This window comes from Pristiophorus japonicus, chromosome 1 (assembly GCF_044704955.1).
Source record: "Pristiophorus japonicus isolate sPriJap1 chromosome 1, sPriJap1.hap1, whole genome shotgun sequence".
Classification (NCBI taxonomy): Eukaryota; Metazoa; Chordata; class Chondrichthyes; family Pristiophoridae; genus Pristiophorus; species Pristiophorus japonicus.
Genome location: NC_091977.1, coordinates 523,296,575 through 523,313,087, shown reverse-complemented (window position 1 = coordinate 523,313,087; position 16,513 = coordinate 523,296,575). Strand labels below are relative to the sequence as shown.

The window sequence follows — 16,513 nt, the reverse complement described above, 5'->3', positions numbered from 1 at the left end:
AGTCTCAGTAATTGTGTTTGGCAAATAGAACATTATCAGAGCTGCACACTGTTGCAATTTATTGTTGTGATTTAGTGTTGTGAAATTGCTTATCCTTCGCATACAAATGGGAAAGCGAGGGGGGAATGCTGACCATCCTCAGGAATTCAATGTAATTTTTACTTTTTCTGATTCCATACTATATATACCAAGTTAAGGTCACACGCTATCTTGATTTGGACATGCAACACACTGGGTCAAATTCCTGCCCAAAATCATTGTGTGAGCACCATCAACACAATGAAAGCAGTGATGAATGGCACAGGCTCACCACCAGCCGCTACCTTCTCGGCAGTAGGGGAATAAAAATGTACCTTTTGCCATAGTTGTTCACCCGAGTATAAAGAAAATATGTTATGTTTAATCGGAGTTTAAGGTGGAATATAACACACTAGTTATACAGCAAAAAACATATGACCATGACAAATAGCTGGTACCGGCCTTGATCAGACAGACTTCCGGCATGTGTGAACAGCTGTTCTCTCTGCGCCTCTGTCTCACGTTATTCTTGAACTACCCAAGTGTGTTAGACCAAAGCCAGCATAGATCCACTCTCTGGAGCTCTTCACTCCACTGTCTGCGCTGGAGGTTTTAAAGGTCAATCTTGTGTACACTCTCTTTTTAGGGGTGGACCTGGGGTAGAATATACTGAGAACTGTTTTCCCCTTGCCTCATCTGGCCCTGTCCTCCCAAGTTTGTAGTCAGACATGCCATTCTCAGCCTTTAGATGTTCATACTGCTTGTTATCAGTTATTTATGTTAAAAGCTGTTATGTAGCTTAGCTGTGCAAAACTAACTGTCATTTAATTACAGACTATTGTACCATGGAACGAATGATTAAATTCCCAAAGATAACCTCTATTTTATTCTCGCACACTGGTTAATGTATGCATTTTAAAGCAGTTTTGTTAAAGTCAAAATCCTAACTTGGCAATAAGGTTTAGCAGTACTGGAAGAAACATAGGCATTGAACCTTGGTTGGCCAAATTAAAGATACAATTGCAGCCTTCCTAGCACGCAGACAGCTAGCCTGGGAAGCAAGGTCATATGTGACTGCCACTGTTAGGAATGTTCTAACATCCTCAGGGCACCAAAAACATAGGCAAATTTTAAGCATCTATCCAGCTATTCTAATACTAGTCTAAAGAATAGACAAACTTGAATACAATCCTCTAAACACAATATTATTTGCATCACAATTTCATTCGCATAACCATAGACATTTTAGGTACTTCTAAATTCTAACAACACTTTGAATTTGCATTTCAGTCGCTCTTCTGTCAGCAGCAGTCCTGCAGAACTTATGTTTCTGGTTGTTACTGTGATAGAAGTCCTACTCCGGCCACTGCATCAGCAGAGACCAGGTTCAAAAGTTCAACGTTATGTGATTAGCACTCCTGCATGAGCGATCCACTACTTTTGCTTGTTGTCTTTCCACATTCTAATAACCACCTTAGTCCATTGCATTGCAGTGGTTGTTCCAAACTCTTGAGTAGGCTTACCATGAACAGTTGCATTGTTAAGAATTTATTATGGAAGAAAGGATGGTATTTGCCTCAAGATTAATAACTACATAGCTCATATCTGGGAATGGAAACTCTGTGTGTAGTGACTTCCCGGTTGAAATTTTAAGATTGAGTCTAATTGGATTTTATTTCTAAAATTATGAATTGGTACAGAATGAGTTCAGCTGCACCTGAAACCCAAGCATGCAGAAATATTCATTGGTGCTAACCATGCACACTCTAATGAAACAACTTCTTACGATCTCTTGGTAGTTGCCGATTATCTTTATGCCTCGAGGGAAGGGAGACTATGCTCAGTTCTGGGATCTGGAATGTCGTTTGGCTGCAGAGCCACATATGAAGCACAAAATTCAGTTTCAACTACATGGAGAGGTAAGTGCTAACTATAGTTTTAGCTTCATCTTGTACAGTCTTAATTTACCTTAAAAACTGAAACAATTGAGTGCTTGTCACTGCAACACTACTTTTTAAACCAACATTTACATTTCTACTTTTGAGTAGGACAGCACGATGAGTATGGGCTAGATGAGTGGGCAGTTATATAGAACGTGCAGTTTAACAAAGATAAATGTGAAATATGGTGGGAAGGGTCAAGAACCAGAGGACACGGATTTAAGATGTTTGGCAAAAGAACCAAAGGCAACATGAAAAAACCTTTTCACGCAGCGAGTGGTTAGGATCTGGAATGCAATGCCTGAAAGGGTGCTGGAGGCAGATTCAATCATGGCTTTCAAAAGGGAATTGAATAAGTACCCGAAGGGAAAAAAAATTGTAGGGCTACGCGGAAAGGTTGGGGGTTTGGCACAAACTGAAGTGCCCTTGCAGAGAGCCGGCGTGAGCTTGACGGGCTGAATGGTTGCAGCACAGAAGGAAGCCATTCTATGATCCTATGAAGTGGTACATTCTGCAGAAAAGAACAGAGAATAGAAATATACCCTACATGGTAAAATTCTCTCGAGTGGAGAACTGAGACCGAGGGGTGCAGATACTTGAAGCTTTCAAAGCAGGACTGCAGATGGAAAATCCAAAAAAGATTAAATGGATTTCTAGCTTTTCTAAATTGAGCACTGAATACAAAAACAGAAATTATCCTTTGGCAACTGTTGGAGTATTGTGGCAAGAATACCGTTGTAAGATTGGCTGAATAATTGTATGTTGAGGATTCTAAGGACCAAGAGAGTATCTCGGGAAGGTAGTTTCCAACACAATTGGATGTCAGTCAGTCAGTTTGTTGTAAATGTTTCAATTTCACAACTGCCTCCACTACCACCTGCACCATGTGGGGCCTCCAGCCTGGAGTGAAGAGCAGTCTCGGACACGAAGTTTTCATTAGTTGTGCATCAGTGATCAACTTAAAAGGTATTCAGTCGTCTTGAAGTTTTTTCACAAAGTAGCACAACTCTCCAAAAGTGCTTGGGTGAATTTGACTGCTAATAAAGACTGGACTTCAAATTTCCCCTCCCTCTCTCCTTTTCACAACCTCCACCACCATCCCATAACAATTGAATCGGAGTTTTGAACTGATCACTTTTTGGTCTCCAGTGGGGGAACTATAAGAGAATATGGTGAATGTTCTAAACAACCAATATGTTACTTGTCACCTCAGCATTGTCCTGGGTAGTTCAGAGATGGCAGAAGGCCTGTTGAATTGATGTAAAAACTGAATGTAAAAGGGAGATGATAGATTAAATATAAAACGTGGGTGGAAAAGCTGAATGGATAAAGGAATCTGATATTGTTTGTACTTCATTGGCTGTAAAGCGCTTAGAGACATCTGGTGGTTGTGAAAGGCGCATAATAAATCCAAGACTTTCTTATAAAAAGTTCAATACTGATATGATGGGATATTTTGTGTGTTTCATTGGTAACACTTGTGTAACACAAACAACTCTTCTCCCTTCAGGGAACAAAACCCAAAGTGAGTTCTAAGGAAACTGATTCAGCCACAGAACTGGTGAAAACTGAAGCAGCTGTGAAAACGAGGAAATCTTTATCAGAAAGATTAACTAAAACTAGGTCAGTAGAAAATGTATGCAGTGAATCATTAAATCAGTGAAAGACTTTGTCTCTGTTACATTCAAACTTTTTTTTATTGTTGACGAGTTGTATAACTTCCTATTCTTTCCTCCAATCTTGAAAGTGTAGATTTCTTCCTGAGATATGGTTCCTTGAGCACCAGATGTTGTCAAGAATCTTGCCCGAGTGTGTGTTGACAGTGTGTCAAGTCATCTGTTCAACGTGGGCGGTGCAGCCAATTCTAATCTTGTTTTCGCCTGACATGAATCAACCAGATTTTCCTCTCCTTCCCCCATACTCCCTCCCCCAAATTCTAAGGCACATGAGACCTCCCTGAATGCTGACTTGCTGTACTGGGTTTTGAACCTGGTATGTATGGCTGTTACTTATTGATTAAACTCAGTGAACCATTGGGGAGACATTCAGGTTTTTGATTGTGGCCAGATTTAGCAAACTTTAGAAACAATTATCTGAACTGGTGTTGGATCAATGCTGCAGGACATTCATGGAGATGTGGCTAAGAATTTGAGTGCTACTGTCAAGGATCTATAAGTTTCTGCTTTCCCTGGCCATTGAAATGGTTCTATTGGGCCAAATGGACAGGAGAGGCTTTTGATCTCTTGCACCAAAAGGTTTCTGAACACCTTTATTTTGAAGATAATTTTGTATGTTTGGTTAATTGGCCAGAGGCCCTTCACCTCAAGGGTGCGTTGTTTTCATATTGGTATCCGAGGAAATCTACATAAGATCAAATCGGCTGTGACGTGCAGTTGGGGGTCAGTAGGCTGATTCATGACTTGCCACAAGCGAATCACCTACCCGTGTCCATGGGTTGCTGTGCAGTGTAGCTCCAGCTTTTGCACAGGAAGCAAATGGCAGCAAATCTTGGGAGACTCCAACTGTCCTTTTTTCTCTCTCAGTAAACTAGAGGTGATCCAAAGTTCGGCTGCCCATGTCCTAACTCGCACTAAGTCCCGCTCACCCATCACCCCTGTGCTCGCTGACCTACATTGGCTCCCAGTTAAGCAACGCCTTGATTTCAAAATTCTCATCCTTATTTTCAAATCTCTCTATGGCGTCGCCCCTCCCTATCTCTGTAATCTCCTCCAGCCCCACAACCCCAAGATGTCTGTGCTCCTCTAATTCTGCCCTCTTGAGCATCCCTGATTATAATCACTCAACTATTGTGGCCGTGCCTTCTGTTGCCTAGGCCCAAACTGTGGAACTCTCTGCCTAAACCTCTCCACCCCTCTAACTCTCTCTCCTCCAAGACGTTCCTCAAAACATACCTCTTTGACCAAGCTTTTGGTCACCTGCCATAATTTCTACTTGTGCGGCTCGGTGTCACAATTTTATCGTATAATACTCCTGTGAAGCGCCTTGGGATGTTTCACTATGTTAAAGATGCTATATAAATGCAAGTTGTTGCTGTTGTAGTGGGTGGTTCGTGAAACTGGAGGAATCCTGTGGTGCCATTGCCTGTCTCCACTTTATGTTGGTGTATGGTGCATAACATGGAGGAAAATGGTCTTCAAATAATTCAGATCATATCGACAGTATTTTTTTTTTTAAATCCACCCAACAGTCGTCTTCTCCCTTCCCCCCCCCCCCCCCCCGATATTTACTTCACTCTAATTCTGACAACATTGTGCCGGTGTTTTCGTTAGACACCAGCTTTAGTATGGACACCCAAATGTAATTAAAATGCATTGTATGTACAAAGCTGTGTTTCAGCGTCTTGGCAAAAATTCTGTTTTGTGAAGTGAATGAGTATGCAAACGATTTGGGTAGTACCGTAACCACCGAGGAATAACGTAATAAATTGGTAACTAAAACTAAGTTGTTTGTTTTCAGACCAGAACAGCCAGGTTACCGAGGTGTATTTGCTCCTGAGGATCTGTACACATTCCCTGCAACCCCTGTTGGGGAATCAAGTACATTAAAGGTTCATTTACGCAATAGTTCCTCTGTTGCGCACATGGTGAGTTTTATTTCCCTGTACGGTAAGTTTAAACAGGTTATAAAAATGAGTCTACAGCCTCCTAAATTAGTGATTATTTGTCGTCCTGACTTTTGAAATATTTTCAGCTTTTCATAAGCATACCTACAATCCAATTCTGGTCTCCATATTATAAAAAGAATAAAGAGGGTGCAGAGAATCTTAATGACCAATAAATCCACAAGTTCCCCTCACTGGTGAGACAAGGATGCACCAGGAAAGCATGAACAGGCTGGGGGTCTATTTTTTTTCTCTTGAAAAGAGAAGGCTGAGGGTTGACCGAATAGAGGTCTTTCAAATTATTGAAGGTTTTGATAGAGTAGATACAGAGTGTGTTTCTACTTGAGCAAAACTATAGAGGCTATATCTATACACAATAGTCACCAAGAAATCCAGTAGGGAATTCAGAAGAAACCTCTTTACCCAGAGAGTGGTAAGAATGTGGAACTTGCTAAAACATGGCGTGGTTGAAGCAAATAGTATAGATGCATTTAAGGGGAGGTTAGACAAGCATATGAGGGAGAAGAAAATAGAGGGTTTTGCTGATAGTTAGATGAGGAAAGACAGGAGGAGGTCCGAGTGGAGCATAAATGCTGCCATGGACTGGTCGGGTCAAATGGCCTGTTTCTGTGCTGTATATCTTATGCAATCCTATTTTCTGTATTAACACAGCAGGATTACAATGTACAGAAGCAAAAATGATGTTTGCTCATGGAAGTAACCACTTCATAAGAACATAAGGAATAGGAGCTGGAGAAATACATTTTGGCTCTTCATTCCTGCTCTACCATTCAATACCATGCAAGACCATCAGCAGGCCGGGGCCATTAGAGGGAGCAGCGTGCGGCGGCATGTCACTGGAGGGAGCAGCGCATGCTGCTGCAGGAGGGCAACAGCTGACTGCAGTGTGGACAGGCATAGCAGGAGCAGCTAGGTCGGGGCGAAGGAGTGACAAGAATTCGTAGAGGGATATGATCGAGGCCCAGAAGAGCCGAGGGCCCAGGGGCAGCACGGCCCAGCCCACACTGCGATATGTGTGCGCGCCAGGTCCGTGCAGCAGAGCTGGTCTCCAGTCATCTTGGTTAATCCTTGCCACTGGACCAAAACCTACCTCTGTCAAGCCCGTGTGGTGACTGGTGGGCAACGGCCACCACACATTTATATATTTTTTTTAAATCCTTGTACAGCCATCTTCCACCCTTCAACATGTAGTTCAGTACCTGGAATATTAGGTCCTTCATTCTCTGTGAACTCAGTCCCTCCCACGCTGAAAAGGGATGTCTATGATGATGACCATTCAGTAAGATCATGCCTGATCTTGTACCTCAACTCCACTTTCACATCCTATTCCCCCATATCCCTTTGTTTGCTTAGTATCCAAAAATGTATCCATCTGTCTTGAATATACTCAACGACTGAGCATCACAGCCCTCGGATAGAGAATCCCAAATATTTGTCACCCCTTTGAGTGAAGAAATTTGTCCTAATCTCAGTCCTAAATGGCTGCCCCTGAGACTGTGACCCCTAGTTCTAGATTCCAGCCAGGAGAAACATTGTCCCAGTATCTACCCTGTCAAATCCCTTAAGAATTTCAATAAAATCACCTCTCATTCTTCTAAACTCGAAGGAATATTGGCCTAGTCTACTCAATCTCTCCATCGGACAATTCCCCAATCCCAGGAATCGGTCTAGTGAACCTTTGTTTCACTCCAAGGCAAAAGTCATTCTTTAAAATTCATTCATGGTATGTGTACATCACTGGCAAGGCCAGCATTTATTGCCCATCCCTAATTGCTCTTGCGAAGGTGGTGATGAGCCGCCACCTTGAATACAACTGAGTGGCTTGCTGGGCCATTTCAGAGGGCAGTTAAGAGTCAACCACATTGTTATATCATCCTTTTTTTGGCGTGGAAGCAAGTCATCCTCATTTCAAGGGACTGCCTATGATAGGCCAGACCGATTAAGGACTCCAGATTTCTTTCCCTAAAAGACATTAGTAAACCAGATGGGTTTTTTTTACAACAATCCGGTAGTTGCGTGGTCACCATTACTGATACTAGCTTTTTATTTGAAATTTATTTAATTGAATTTAAATTCCCCAGCTGCTATGGTGGGATTTGAACTCCTGTCTCTGGATTACTGGTCCAGTAACAACCACAATGCTACCATATTATGAAGTGCTTTAAGAAACCCTGAGGACATAAAGCCTTGTATAAATTATTTTTCCTATGTCCCTCTTTCCTCAAAAGTTGTAAAATATTAGATTTTTTGGAAGATTGAATACGGAGTAATTTCTCCTAGGTTTAAGATTCTTTTGACACATCTGGGATATATACTTGAAATGAATTTCAACTTGAATTGCTTCTGCAGTATCTGAGCGTTATAGGGAATGTATCTTCCTACTTTTGGATTTCACTTCCAATAATCCAGAGAATCTGATCCTTTTTGAGAATTGATGCACAGCCTCCAGGCATCATTGTGACAGGTATAATTCCCAAGCTTCGCAACTCCTGCACTTCCTTTCCTAGGAATAAATGGATCATTTTTGGGTTGGCAGGCTGTAACTAGTGTGGTACCACAAGGATCAGTGCTTGGGCCTTGGCTATTTACAATCTATATCAATGATATGGATGAGGGAACCAAGTGTAATATATCCAAGTTTGCTGATGATACACTCCCACCTAGCTTTGTAAGTTGTGAGGAGGATGCAAAGAGGCTTCAAGGGGGCTTCACTAGTCAGACTAAGTGAATGGGCAAGAACATGGCAAATGGAATATAATGTGGAGAAATGTGGTTATCCACTTTGGTAGGAAAAATAGAAAAGCAGAATATTTTCTAAATGGCAAGAGATTGGGAAATGTTGGTGTTCAGAGGGACCTGGGTGTCCTTGTACACATCACAAAGTTAACATGCAGGTACAGCAAGCAATTAGGAAAGCAAATGGTATGTTGGCCTTTATTACAAGACGATTTGAGTATAAGAGTAAAGACATCTTGCTGCAATTGTATGGTGCCCTAGTGAGACCACACCTGGAGTACAGTTTTGGTCTCCTAAAGGAAGGATATACTTGCCATAGAGGGAGTGCAATGAAGGTTCACCAGACTCATTCCTGGAATGGGGGGATTGTCCTATGAGGAGAGATTGTGTAGACTAGGCCTACATTCTCTAGTGTTTAGAAGAATTAGAGGTGATCTCATTGAAACATACAACATTCTTACAGGGTAGATGCAGGGAGGATGTTCTCCGTGGCTGGGGAGTCTAGAACCAGGGTCACCGACTCGGAATAAGGGGTCAGCCATTTAAGACTGAAATTTCTTTGCTCCGAGGTTGGTGAATTTTTGGAATGCTCTTCCCCCAGAGGACTGTGGGGGCTCAGTTGTTGACTATATTCAAGTCAGAGGCCGATAGATTTAATGGAATCCAGGGATATGGGTACAGTGCAGGAAAGTGGAGTTGAGGTAGAAGATTGGCCACGATCTTATTGAATGGAGGAACAGGCTTGAAGAGCCAACTGGCCTACTTGTATGCTAAAACAGACCAGATAATGCTGACCTACCAGAATCGCAGTGTCATTCTTTACCTCGTATTTGAACTACTGTAGATAACTGGGTTTGTCTCAATTTGTGAAACAACTCCTCTGGTTAGACGACAACATTTTTTTTTTTAAAACTGTCCCACTTAAAATGACACTTTGAAACTCCCGACTGTCTAGTCTTTAATTCTCTCTTTACTTTGATACTTCTGCAACTACGGATCTCCTTACTCACACCTTCACCACCACCTCTTTTTTTTTTTATGCTCTTGTCTGTCGTAAAAACCTTATTCTCTCCCACACTGGTCATTCCTCTTGGTACAGCCCCCCATCTTCACTCCCTTACGTCCAAGGGACACAGATTTGAACATTTTTACGACGCACAACTGGTTTAGCCATTCATCGCCAGATCGGGTTGGGCCACCAGTGAGTCCTAGTCCCCCTTGCCAAAACTGCTCGCTACTCCAGGATCATTCTGAAATGGGAAGATACTGCCAGTTTCTTTTCTCCAGATACCGTCTCCTTCAACCCTTGCCCCTACCACCCTCACCGTGAGGAATTTGTGGATTTCTTTGTCATTAAGATTCAGCTGCCTCTGCCGCATCCCTCCCTTCCCCTGTACACTAAGCCAATTCCTCTGGGGCATAACGCCTATGGCCCAAGTAGGTTTTCAATCAAACTGTAGAATTTAATTTAGAAACACACTACAATTATTACACATCTGAATACAAGCAGGTTATGCAGATGTGCATTAGAGCAGAAAGTATGTTGATTTGTGCAGCTGATACTAACTGTTACATACTTCAAGGTAAATGTTAATAGCTAGGTGTGACGAGATATACACAATGATCAGCCCATCGCTCTTGAATCTCCAATCGAACACAAGCATTTCCAAGCAATGACTTCAACTGCTTTGAGAACAAAAGACTTGAGATCTGCACTCATTGAATTTTTGTGGGATTTTTTTAAAACTTTACTGAACAACCATGATTTTTGTTGGGGGTCTTGTTCTGCTGTCACATGCCTCTTCCTCTGGCCTGCTAAATGTGTTGAGCTGCTACAGCACATCATTGTGTTTGCATTGTGGCGCACAAGAGTGTCATGACATGAGCATGCTGATGCATGGAACTGCTTTTGCATCAAACTCCTCAACCTATCTGCTTTTAGGGAACGACTGTTAACGTGCAAGGGTCACTGATCAACTTCAAGTGCATTATAGGATCAGGAAGGCACAACTACAGTCTTAGAATCTTGTCTCCATGCAGACCAGAAATACATGACACTAGATACAGAAGAGTGCCACATGCAGATCAGCTTAAATCTAATGTACTGAAAAGGAATTTAACTTGATCAGTCGCCTTTAACCAGAGGTCTTAGTCACACTCTGATTCAGAGAACTGTACACTTTTTAGTTGTACACTTATGAATTGTTGAAATTTTGGGGGCTGTTTCAGCTTTTTTTGTATGTCCAAATTTCTGACTTCTGTAGGCTGCCCTTTCTCAGGCTTTGGTCTCTACTGAATTATATTCCAGCATATAGTTACAATGGGCCCAAGTTTCGAGCCGCGCCTAGAACGGCACAGTCCCGACCTGGACGCCCGTTTTTCGTGCCACAAAGTGCGCCTAAAAAAAAACTCCGTATTCTCCACCTCCCTGCAGGTCCTCTGGCCCTCGGCGCAGCGCAGCAGGAGCTGTAGGGGGCGGAGCCAGGTCCCTGCGCTGAAAACAGTGCCGGGACCTCCGCACATGTGCGCTACAGTGGGCTCGCAAGTGCAGTAGCTCCAGGCGCCCGCAACTGTGTGGGAGGGGCCCGAAGCACGCAGTCCCTAGCCCTGGCTGAATGGCCTCACTGGGGCTGCGTGAATAAGGCTCCTCCCACGGCCAGCTCCTGCTTCCTCCCGACACCGACCCGACTCCCGCTCCCCCCAACCTCCGGACCCGACCCGACTCCCGCCCCCCCCCCCATTCTCCTTTCTCTTTCCCCCCCCCCCCCCCCCCATCTCCTTTCTCTTTTTTTCCCCCCCCACCCATCTCCTTTCCCCTTTTCCCCCCGTCAGAAACACACAGACAGACAGAGAGATAGAGACACAGACAGAGACACACTGGGGGGGGGGGGCATCCCAGCACGCTGTTGGAGGGCTCCCGGTGCTGCAGTCGGTAAGTAGAAAATGTTTTATTTATTGTTTTTTTTTTAAATTTATTGGTTGATTTATTGATGTATTTATCATTTATTATTGATGGCTCTTTATTTGTAAAACTGAAGTGTTTAATGTTTGTAAACTTCCCTTTAAACAACCCCCCCCCCCCCACCATTCCCTACGCCTGATTTTCGAAAGTGTAGACAAGGTTTTTTCGAGCGTACAAAAATCTTCATTTACTCCATTCTAAGTTAGTTTGGAGTAAGTTTTCACTGACGAAACTTTGAAAACAGGCGTAAGTGGCCGGACACGCCCCCTTTTGAAAAAAAAATTCTGTTCCAAAGTGAAACTGTTCTAACTGACTAGAACTGGAGCAAACTAAATGACGAGAATTCCGATTTCTAAGATACTCCGTTCTACACCAGTTGCTCCTAAAAATCAGGAGCAAATCATGTGGAAACTTGAAGCCTATAGAGGGAATGGCTGGAATGAATATATGGGAAAAAAAGGCATCTGTTCTATTTTAACACAAGCTTGAACGACCAGAAAAAAGATTTTGTCAATTTTGTTTTTGCATTACTGTCTGTACTTAGCCCTTCAAGTGAGGCATGTTTTTTTGCAATAACAGATATTTAGTGCTGAGAGCATGGTCAAATTTCAGTTTTTCCTCCTTCATCACGGAAAACAGCTTGAGTTGCAACATGATTCATTCTGATAATGCACTCTACTAGCCATATGGTAGCATCTGTGGCAGGGGAAAGGTAGATGAGCATTCGTCGGAACTGGAAAATGTCTTTCTTGTATCTCTTGCACTTGTATGGGAAGGATCCCTGGAAAGGGCACAGTTGTTCGGAGTGGACCGGGTGTGTCACTGGGCAAACAGTCACTTCAGAATGCTGGAACGAGGAGAAGATGTGTTTGCTGGTGAGATCACTTTGGAGATTGCAGAAATGGAGGAGTCTAGTGAGATGCAAGGGAGACACTATCGTGCTTTTTGGAGGAAGAAGAATGGGTAAAGTCAGGCGTGGGAAATGGGATGGATGCAGTCAAGGGTCCTATCTACTGCAATCGTTTGCCACTTTAATTTCCTGTCCTTGGCTTCCTCCACTGTTCAAATGAAGTTCAACGCAAACTCAAGGAACAGCAGCTTCCTAGCCCTTTTACAGTTCTCCAGCCTTGAGATTGACTTTAACAACTTCAGACCTGAAGCACAGCTCCCATTTTCTCTTGAACATCAGGTGCTGGTAATGTAGGATGGGTATTCACTTGTTATTGATTTAACAGTAACACTTGTGCTTCTTGTCCTTTGTTTATTACTTGTTATAATGCAGTTTGTAAAAATAGTATGCATTTTTACAATAATTTTTTAACTATACTCTTTATCGCAGTTTTGCATAGTGCATAAAACTACTGGGACTAGTTGAAGATTATGTTGAAACCCACTAAGTTTGGCTTAGTCTCTGATTTCCCCCCCCCCCCCCCATATAATCCATGTTTCTATTTATGAACCTTTTGCACATAGTAAGTGATCTAGGAAGGAAAAATCAATGAAATCGTTAAAACATGTCATTTAATATTGATCATTTGAAGTGATGCATGTGACTTTAATATCAACTTTGCCTCATGCTGTAAACTAAAATAGTGGTCAGATCTCTTCAGATTTCTTGTTTGAGACCATTGCTGACGATGTAAACTGTAACTTAACAAAGCAAGTATTTTGTAATGAGCATGTGTTTGTATTTGCTTGTACCTGTACTAATGCTTGTGTTGATTTGCAGCTGAAGTTTGTAAATCCCAGGGAGCCATTTTATATCAAGCATTCCAATTATTCATTGCGGTGAGTGGTCAATTTAACAAAAAATGAAGCAATAAAGAGGCAGACCCTTGAGAATGGAATTAATGAGCATACTAAGATTCAAACCTCACGATTGTTTGCATTGTTGTACGAGGGATTTGGATCCTAAAGTTTGTTCCTGTCCCTTGTGATTATGCTGCGAGTCTCAGCATCTTCCTGTACCTCACTGTAGAGAAGAATATAGCTTCTTTCGAGGTGGTGTATAATAAACAATGGTAATTTTGTTTGTGCATGTGCATTATTCATTGAAAGCTATTGAGAGATTGAGAAAATCAAAATGGAACACGGCCAAAATGAATGAAGAATACTATAGTGAAAGGACAACTTTGAACATTTGAAATTTGATTGCACAATCCTGATGGTCAAAATTATGCTGAATAGAGCTTAAAGGGAACCTGTATTGCACTGAAATTGATGATTGTGACAAAATATGTATGTGTTGGTGACTTTCAATCCCGGAAAAGGTGGGGTTGGGGGGAAACCTACAGCGGAGCCTGATTCTTTGCTCATCCAATATCTCCAGGTTTCTGACCGATTGCCTTTCTCTCAGGGTGCTGAAGCCAAATGTAACACCTTTACCAAATCCCCAGGTGTGATTAGCTAATGGCACTGGTCAGGGATTGGATTTGTGATCTCCTTTGGTCAGTGTAACTCCTCCAAGGGTTTGCCTACAAAACAGTGATTGCACTTCAAAAGTAATTAATTTGGCTGTGAAGAAGTGATTTGTGCCACCTTGAGGACTTGAAAGGCACTATATAAATGTGCGTTTATTCGTTCCTGCCTCAGTCCTCCATAATCTTCCATCTATGCCCCAGATGATGAATTACATCTTCACTGCAATCTTAAATTTGGGCTTTTAGCAGATTTTCAATTGTGCTGTACCATTGACAAATGACTTCCCAATCAGTAGATTCTTTCCCAGTCCTATCCCTGGTCTTGCCAAGCTGCTTCCTTCATCACAGACAGAATAATGTGGCTAATATACCCGCCCGCCCCGTAATGAAGTGTTTTATTTGGTGAACCAACTCTACCCATGAATTGGGAAGTGAAATTGGATATATATTTGAAGAGGAAAATGGAGCTTTGGGTAGAGCACAGGAACCTAGGAATAGGAGTAGGCGATTCAGCCCTCAAGCCTGTTTGCCATTCAATTAGATTGTGGCTGACCTGTATCTTAACTCTATTTGCCTTGGTTTTGTAAACCCTTAATACCCTTGCCTAACAAATCTATCGATCACAGTTTTGACAATCAATTGATACCCAGCCCACAGCTTTTGTTGTGTGGGGGAGTGGAGAGGAAATGTTCCTGATTTCCACTGTGTGAAGAAATGCTTTCCCCCCTTGTTCTGGACAACCCCCACCCCCTCAAAATCAGAGCAAACGGATTCTTGCTACCTACACTATCAATTCCTTCAATCATCTTGAACACCTCAATTAGATCACCTCTTAATCTTCTATAGTCAAGGGAATTCAAGCCCAGTCTATGCAACCTGTCCTCATAATTTAACCCTTTTAGCCCCAGTATCATTCTGATGAATCTGCACTACACCCCCTTCAAGGCCAATATCTCCTCCCTGGAGTGCGATGCCCAGAACTGAACACAGTGCTCCAGGTGGGGTCTAACCAGAGCTTTATATAACCATAGCATAACTTCTACCCCTTTGAATTCCAGTCTCTTTTGAGATAAATGCCAACATTCCCTTGGCCTTTTTTAAAAAAAAAATGTTGTACCTATCTACTAGCTGTTAGTGATTTCTATACTTGGACCCCTAAAATCTCTCCGCTCCTCCACAGTTCCCAGCTTCTTGTCACCGAGCTTAGTTTTGGATTGTCCAAGCAAAGAGCTGGTACCCGCTGAGCCAAATGGGCTTCTTCTAGGATTCTAAATTTGCACTTGGGCCTTAAATGGGTTTCAATGCTATTTAATATGCTGGCTGTTTCTTCTATCCCATTTCCATTCCAAAATCAAGTTTAAAAGAAAGACTTGCATTTATAGAACGCCTTTCACAACCACTGGATGTCCCAAAGCGATATACAGCTAATGAAGTACTTTTTTTTAAAAAGAATGTAGTCACTGTTATAATATAGAAAATGCGGCAGCAGCAATGTGATAATGACCAAAGAATTTTTTTTTTATAAAAGTGGTGATGTTTGAGGGATATATATTGGCCAGGACACTGGGAATAACTCCCTTGTTGCTCTTCGAAATAGTGCCATGGGATCTTTCACCTGAGAGCAGTCGAGGCCTCAGTTTAACATCCCATTCGAAAGACGGCACCTCCGACTGTGCAGCACTCCCCTCAGCACTGCACTTGAGTGTCAGCTTATATTTTGTGCTCCAGACTCTGGTGTGGGACTTGAATCCACAACCTTCTGGCTCGGGCTACCCACTGAGTCAGCTGACACTACCTAAAACTACCCAATGAAAGAAATGTGGCTGCTGCTGCTAATCTCTCCCTTCTTAAAAGATGCAATTTTAGTGCAAGCCTTATAATAGGAATGGACAAGTACCCCTGTACTTGGATTTTGTTACTGGAGAAAAGTTGACTCAAGTTTTGTACAATTTCCTTTCATTTGATGTATTTATTTTTTTTTGTTTAGTGCTCAACACTACATCAATCTACCCGTCCAGTTCAAACCAGAGTCAGGCGGCAGATTCGAGGCTCTGCTCGTGGTACAAACAGATGCATGTGGAAGTCTCCCTATTCGACTTACTGGTGAAGCTGTTACAAAAGTGAGCAAAACATAACTGCTTTGTCAAATGAAGTGCCTGATTGAACTTCGAGATCTACCCTGAAGAGGACAAGAAGTTACACTCGCAACCGCATTATGTAGAAATCTTACCACAACAATTTGAAAATGCACCTTTTGTGTACAATTTTTTTAAATTACGTATTCTGTAAATTACGATATTTATACACTGGTGCCATTTTGATTTAACATCAGCACAGTTACTCTTGAAAAGGAGGGAAAGTATTATAGTGGACATTTGTACTATACTAAATACAAAATCCTAGCTTGTTGTGGCAGGGAACTACACGTTTCTGCCCTTTCCTTCAGTATTGTATCACTTGAATTATTTTGCACAAGCTTTATTTTTGTGGCCATTTTGTACACATTGGAGCAGCTCTTTTATGATGTATATTTGAAATAAAGTTAGTACTGTAAATTTAATATTGTTCGCATGGCTTTTGAGATAATTCCTATGTTTTAATCAAGCAGAAAATAATCCCACAGATGATGCAACTTCAAATAATTGCCTCAAGTACAGCTATTAACAATCAAAAAAAGTGGAGTTTTTCCATTGTCTTTTCCAGAAGTAAGTTCAGGTTGATTATGGGCCAGGTGATTAAGGACAAAGTTCTGTTATTTTGGAGATGTGGATCCTACCCATATAATCTTTCTGCC

The 16,513-nt window shown here is 42.1% G+C and overlaps 1 protein-coding gene across 4 annotated transcripts in view; it reads left to right on the top strand.

Annotated features, from left to right (window-relative positions):
- cep192 (centrosomal protein 192) overlaps positions 1 to 16,279 on the top strand; it is a 174,284-nt gene extending 158,005 nt beyond the window's left edge. For all 4 annotated transcript variants that reach the window (XM_070896513.1, XM_070896530.1, XM_070896521.1 and 1 more), the window contains 5 exons: positions 1,818 to 1,937; positions 3,469 to 3,581; positions 5,436 to 5,562; positions 13,029 to 13,087; positions 15,707 to 16,279. In XM_070896513.1, the coding sequence (XP_070752614.1) occupies positions 1,818 to 1,937; positions 3,469 to 3,581; positions 5,436 to 5,562; positions 13,029 to 13,087; positions 15,707 to 15,854 (567 nt within the window). In that variant the 3' untranslated portion in view covers positions 15,855 to 16,279. The remainder of the gene's footprint in view (positions 1 to 1,817; positions 1,938 to 3,468; positions 3,582 to 5,435; positions 5,563 to 13,028; positions 13,088 to 15,706) is intronic.
- The last annotated feature ends 234 nt before the right edge of the window (positions 16,280 to 16,513 follow it).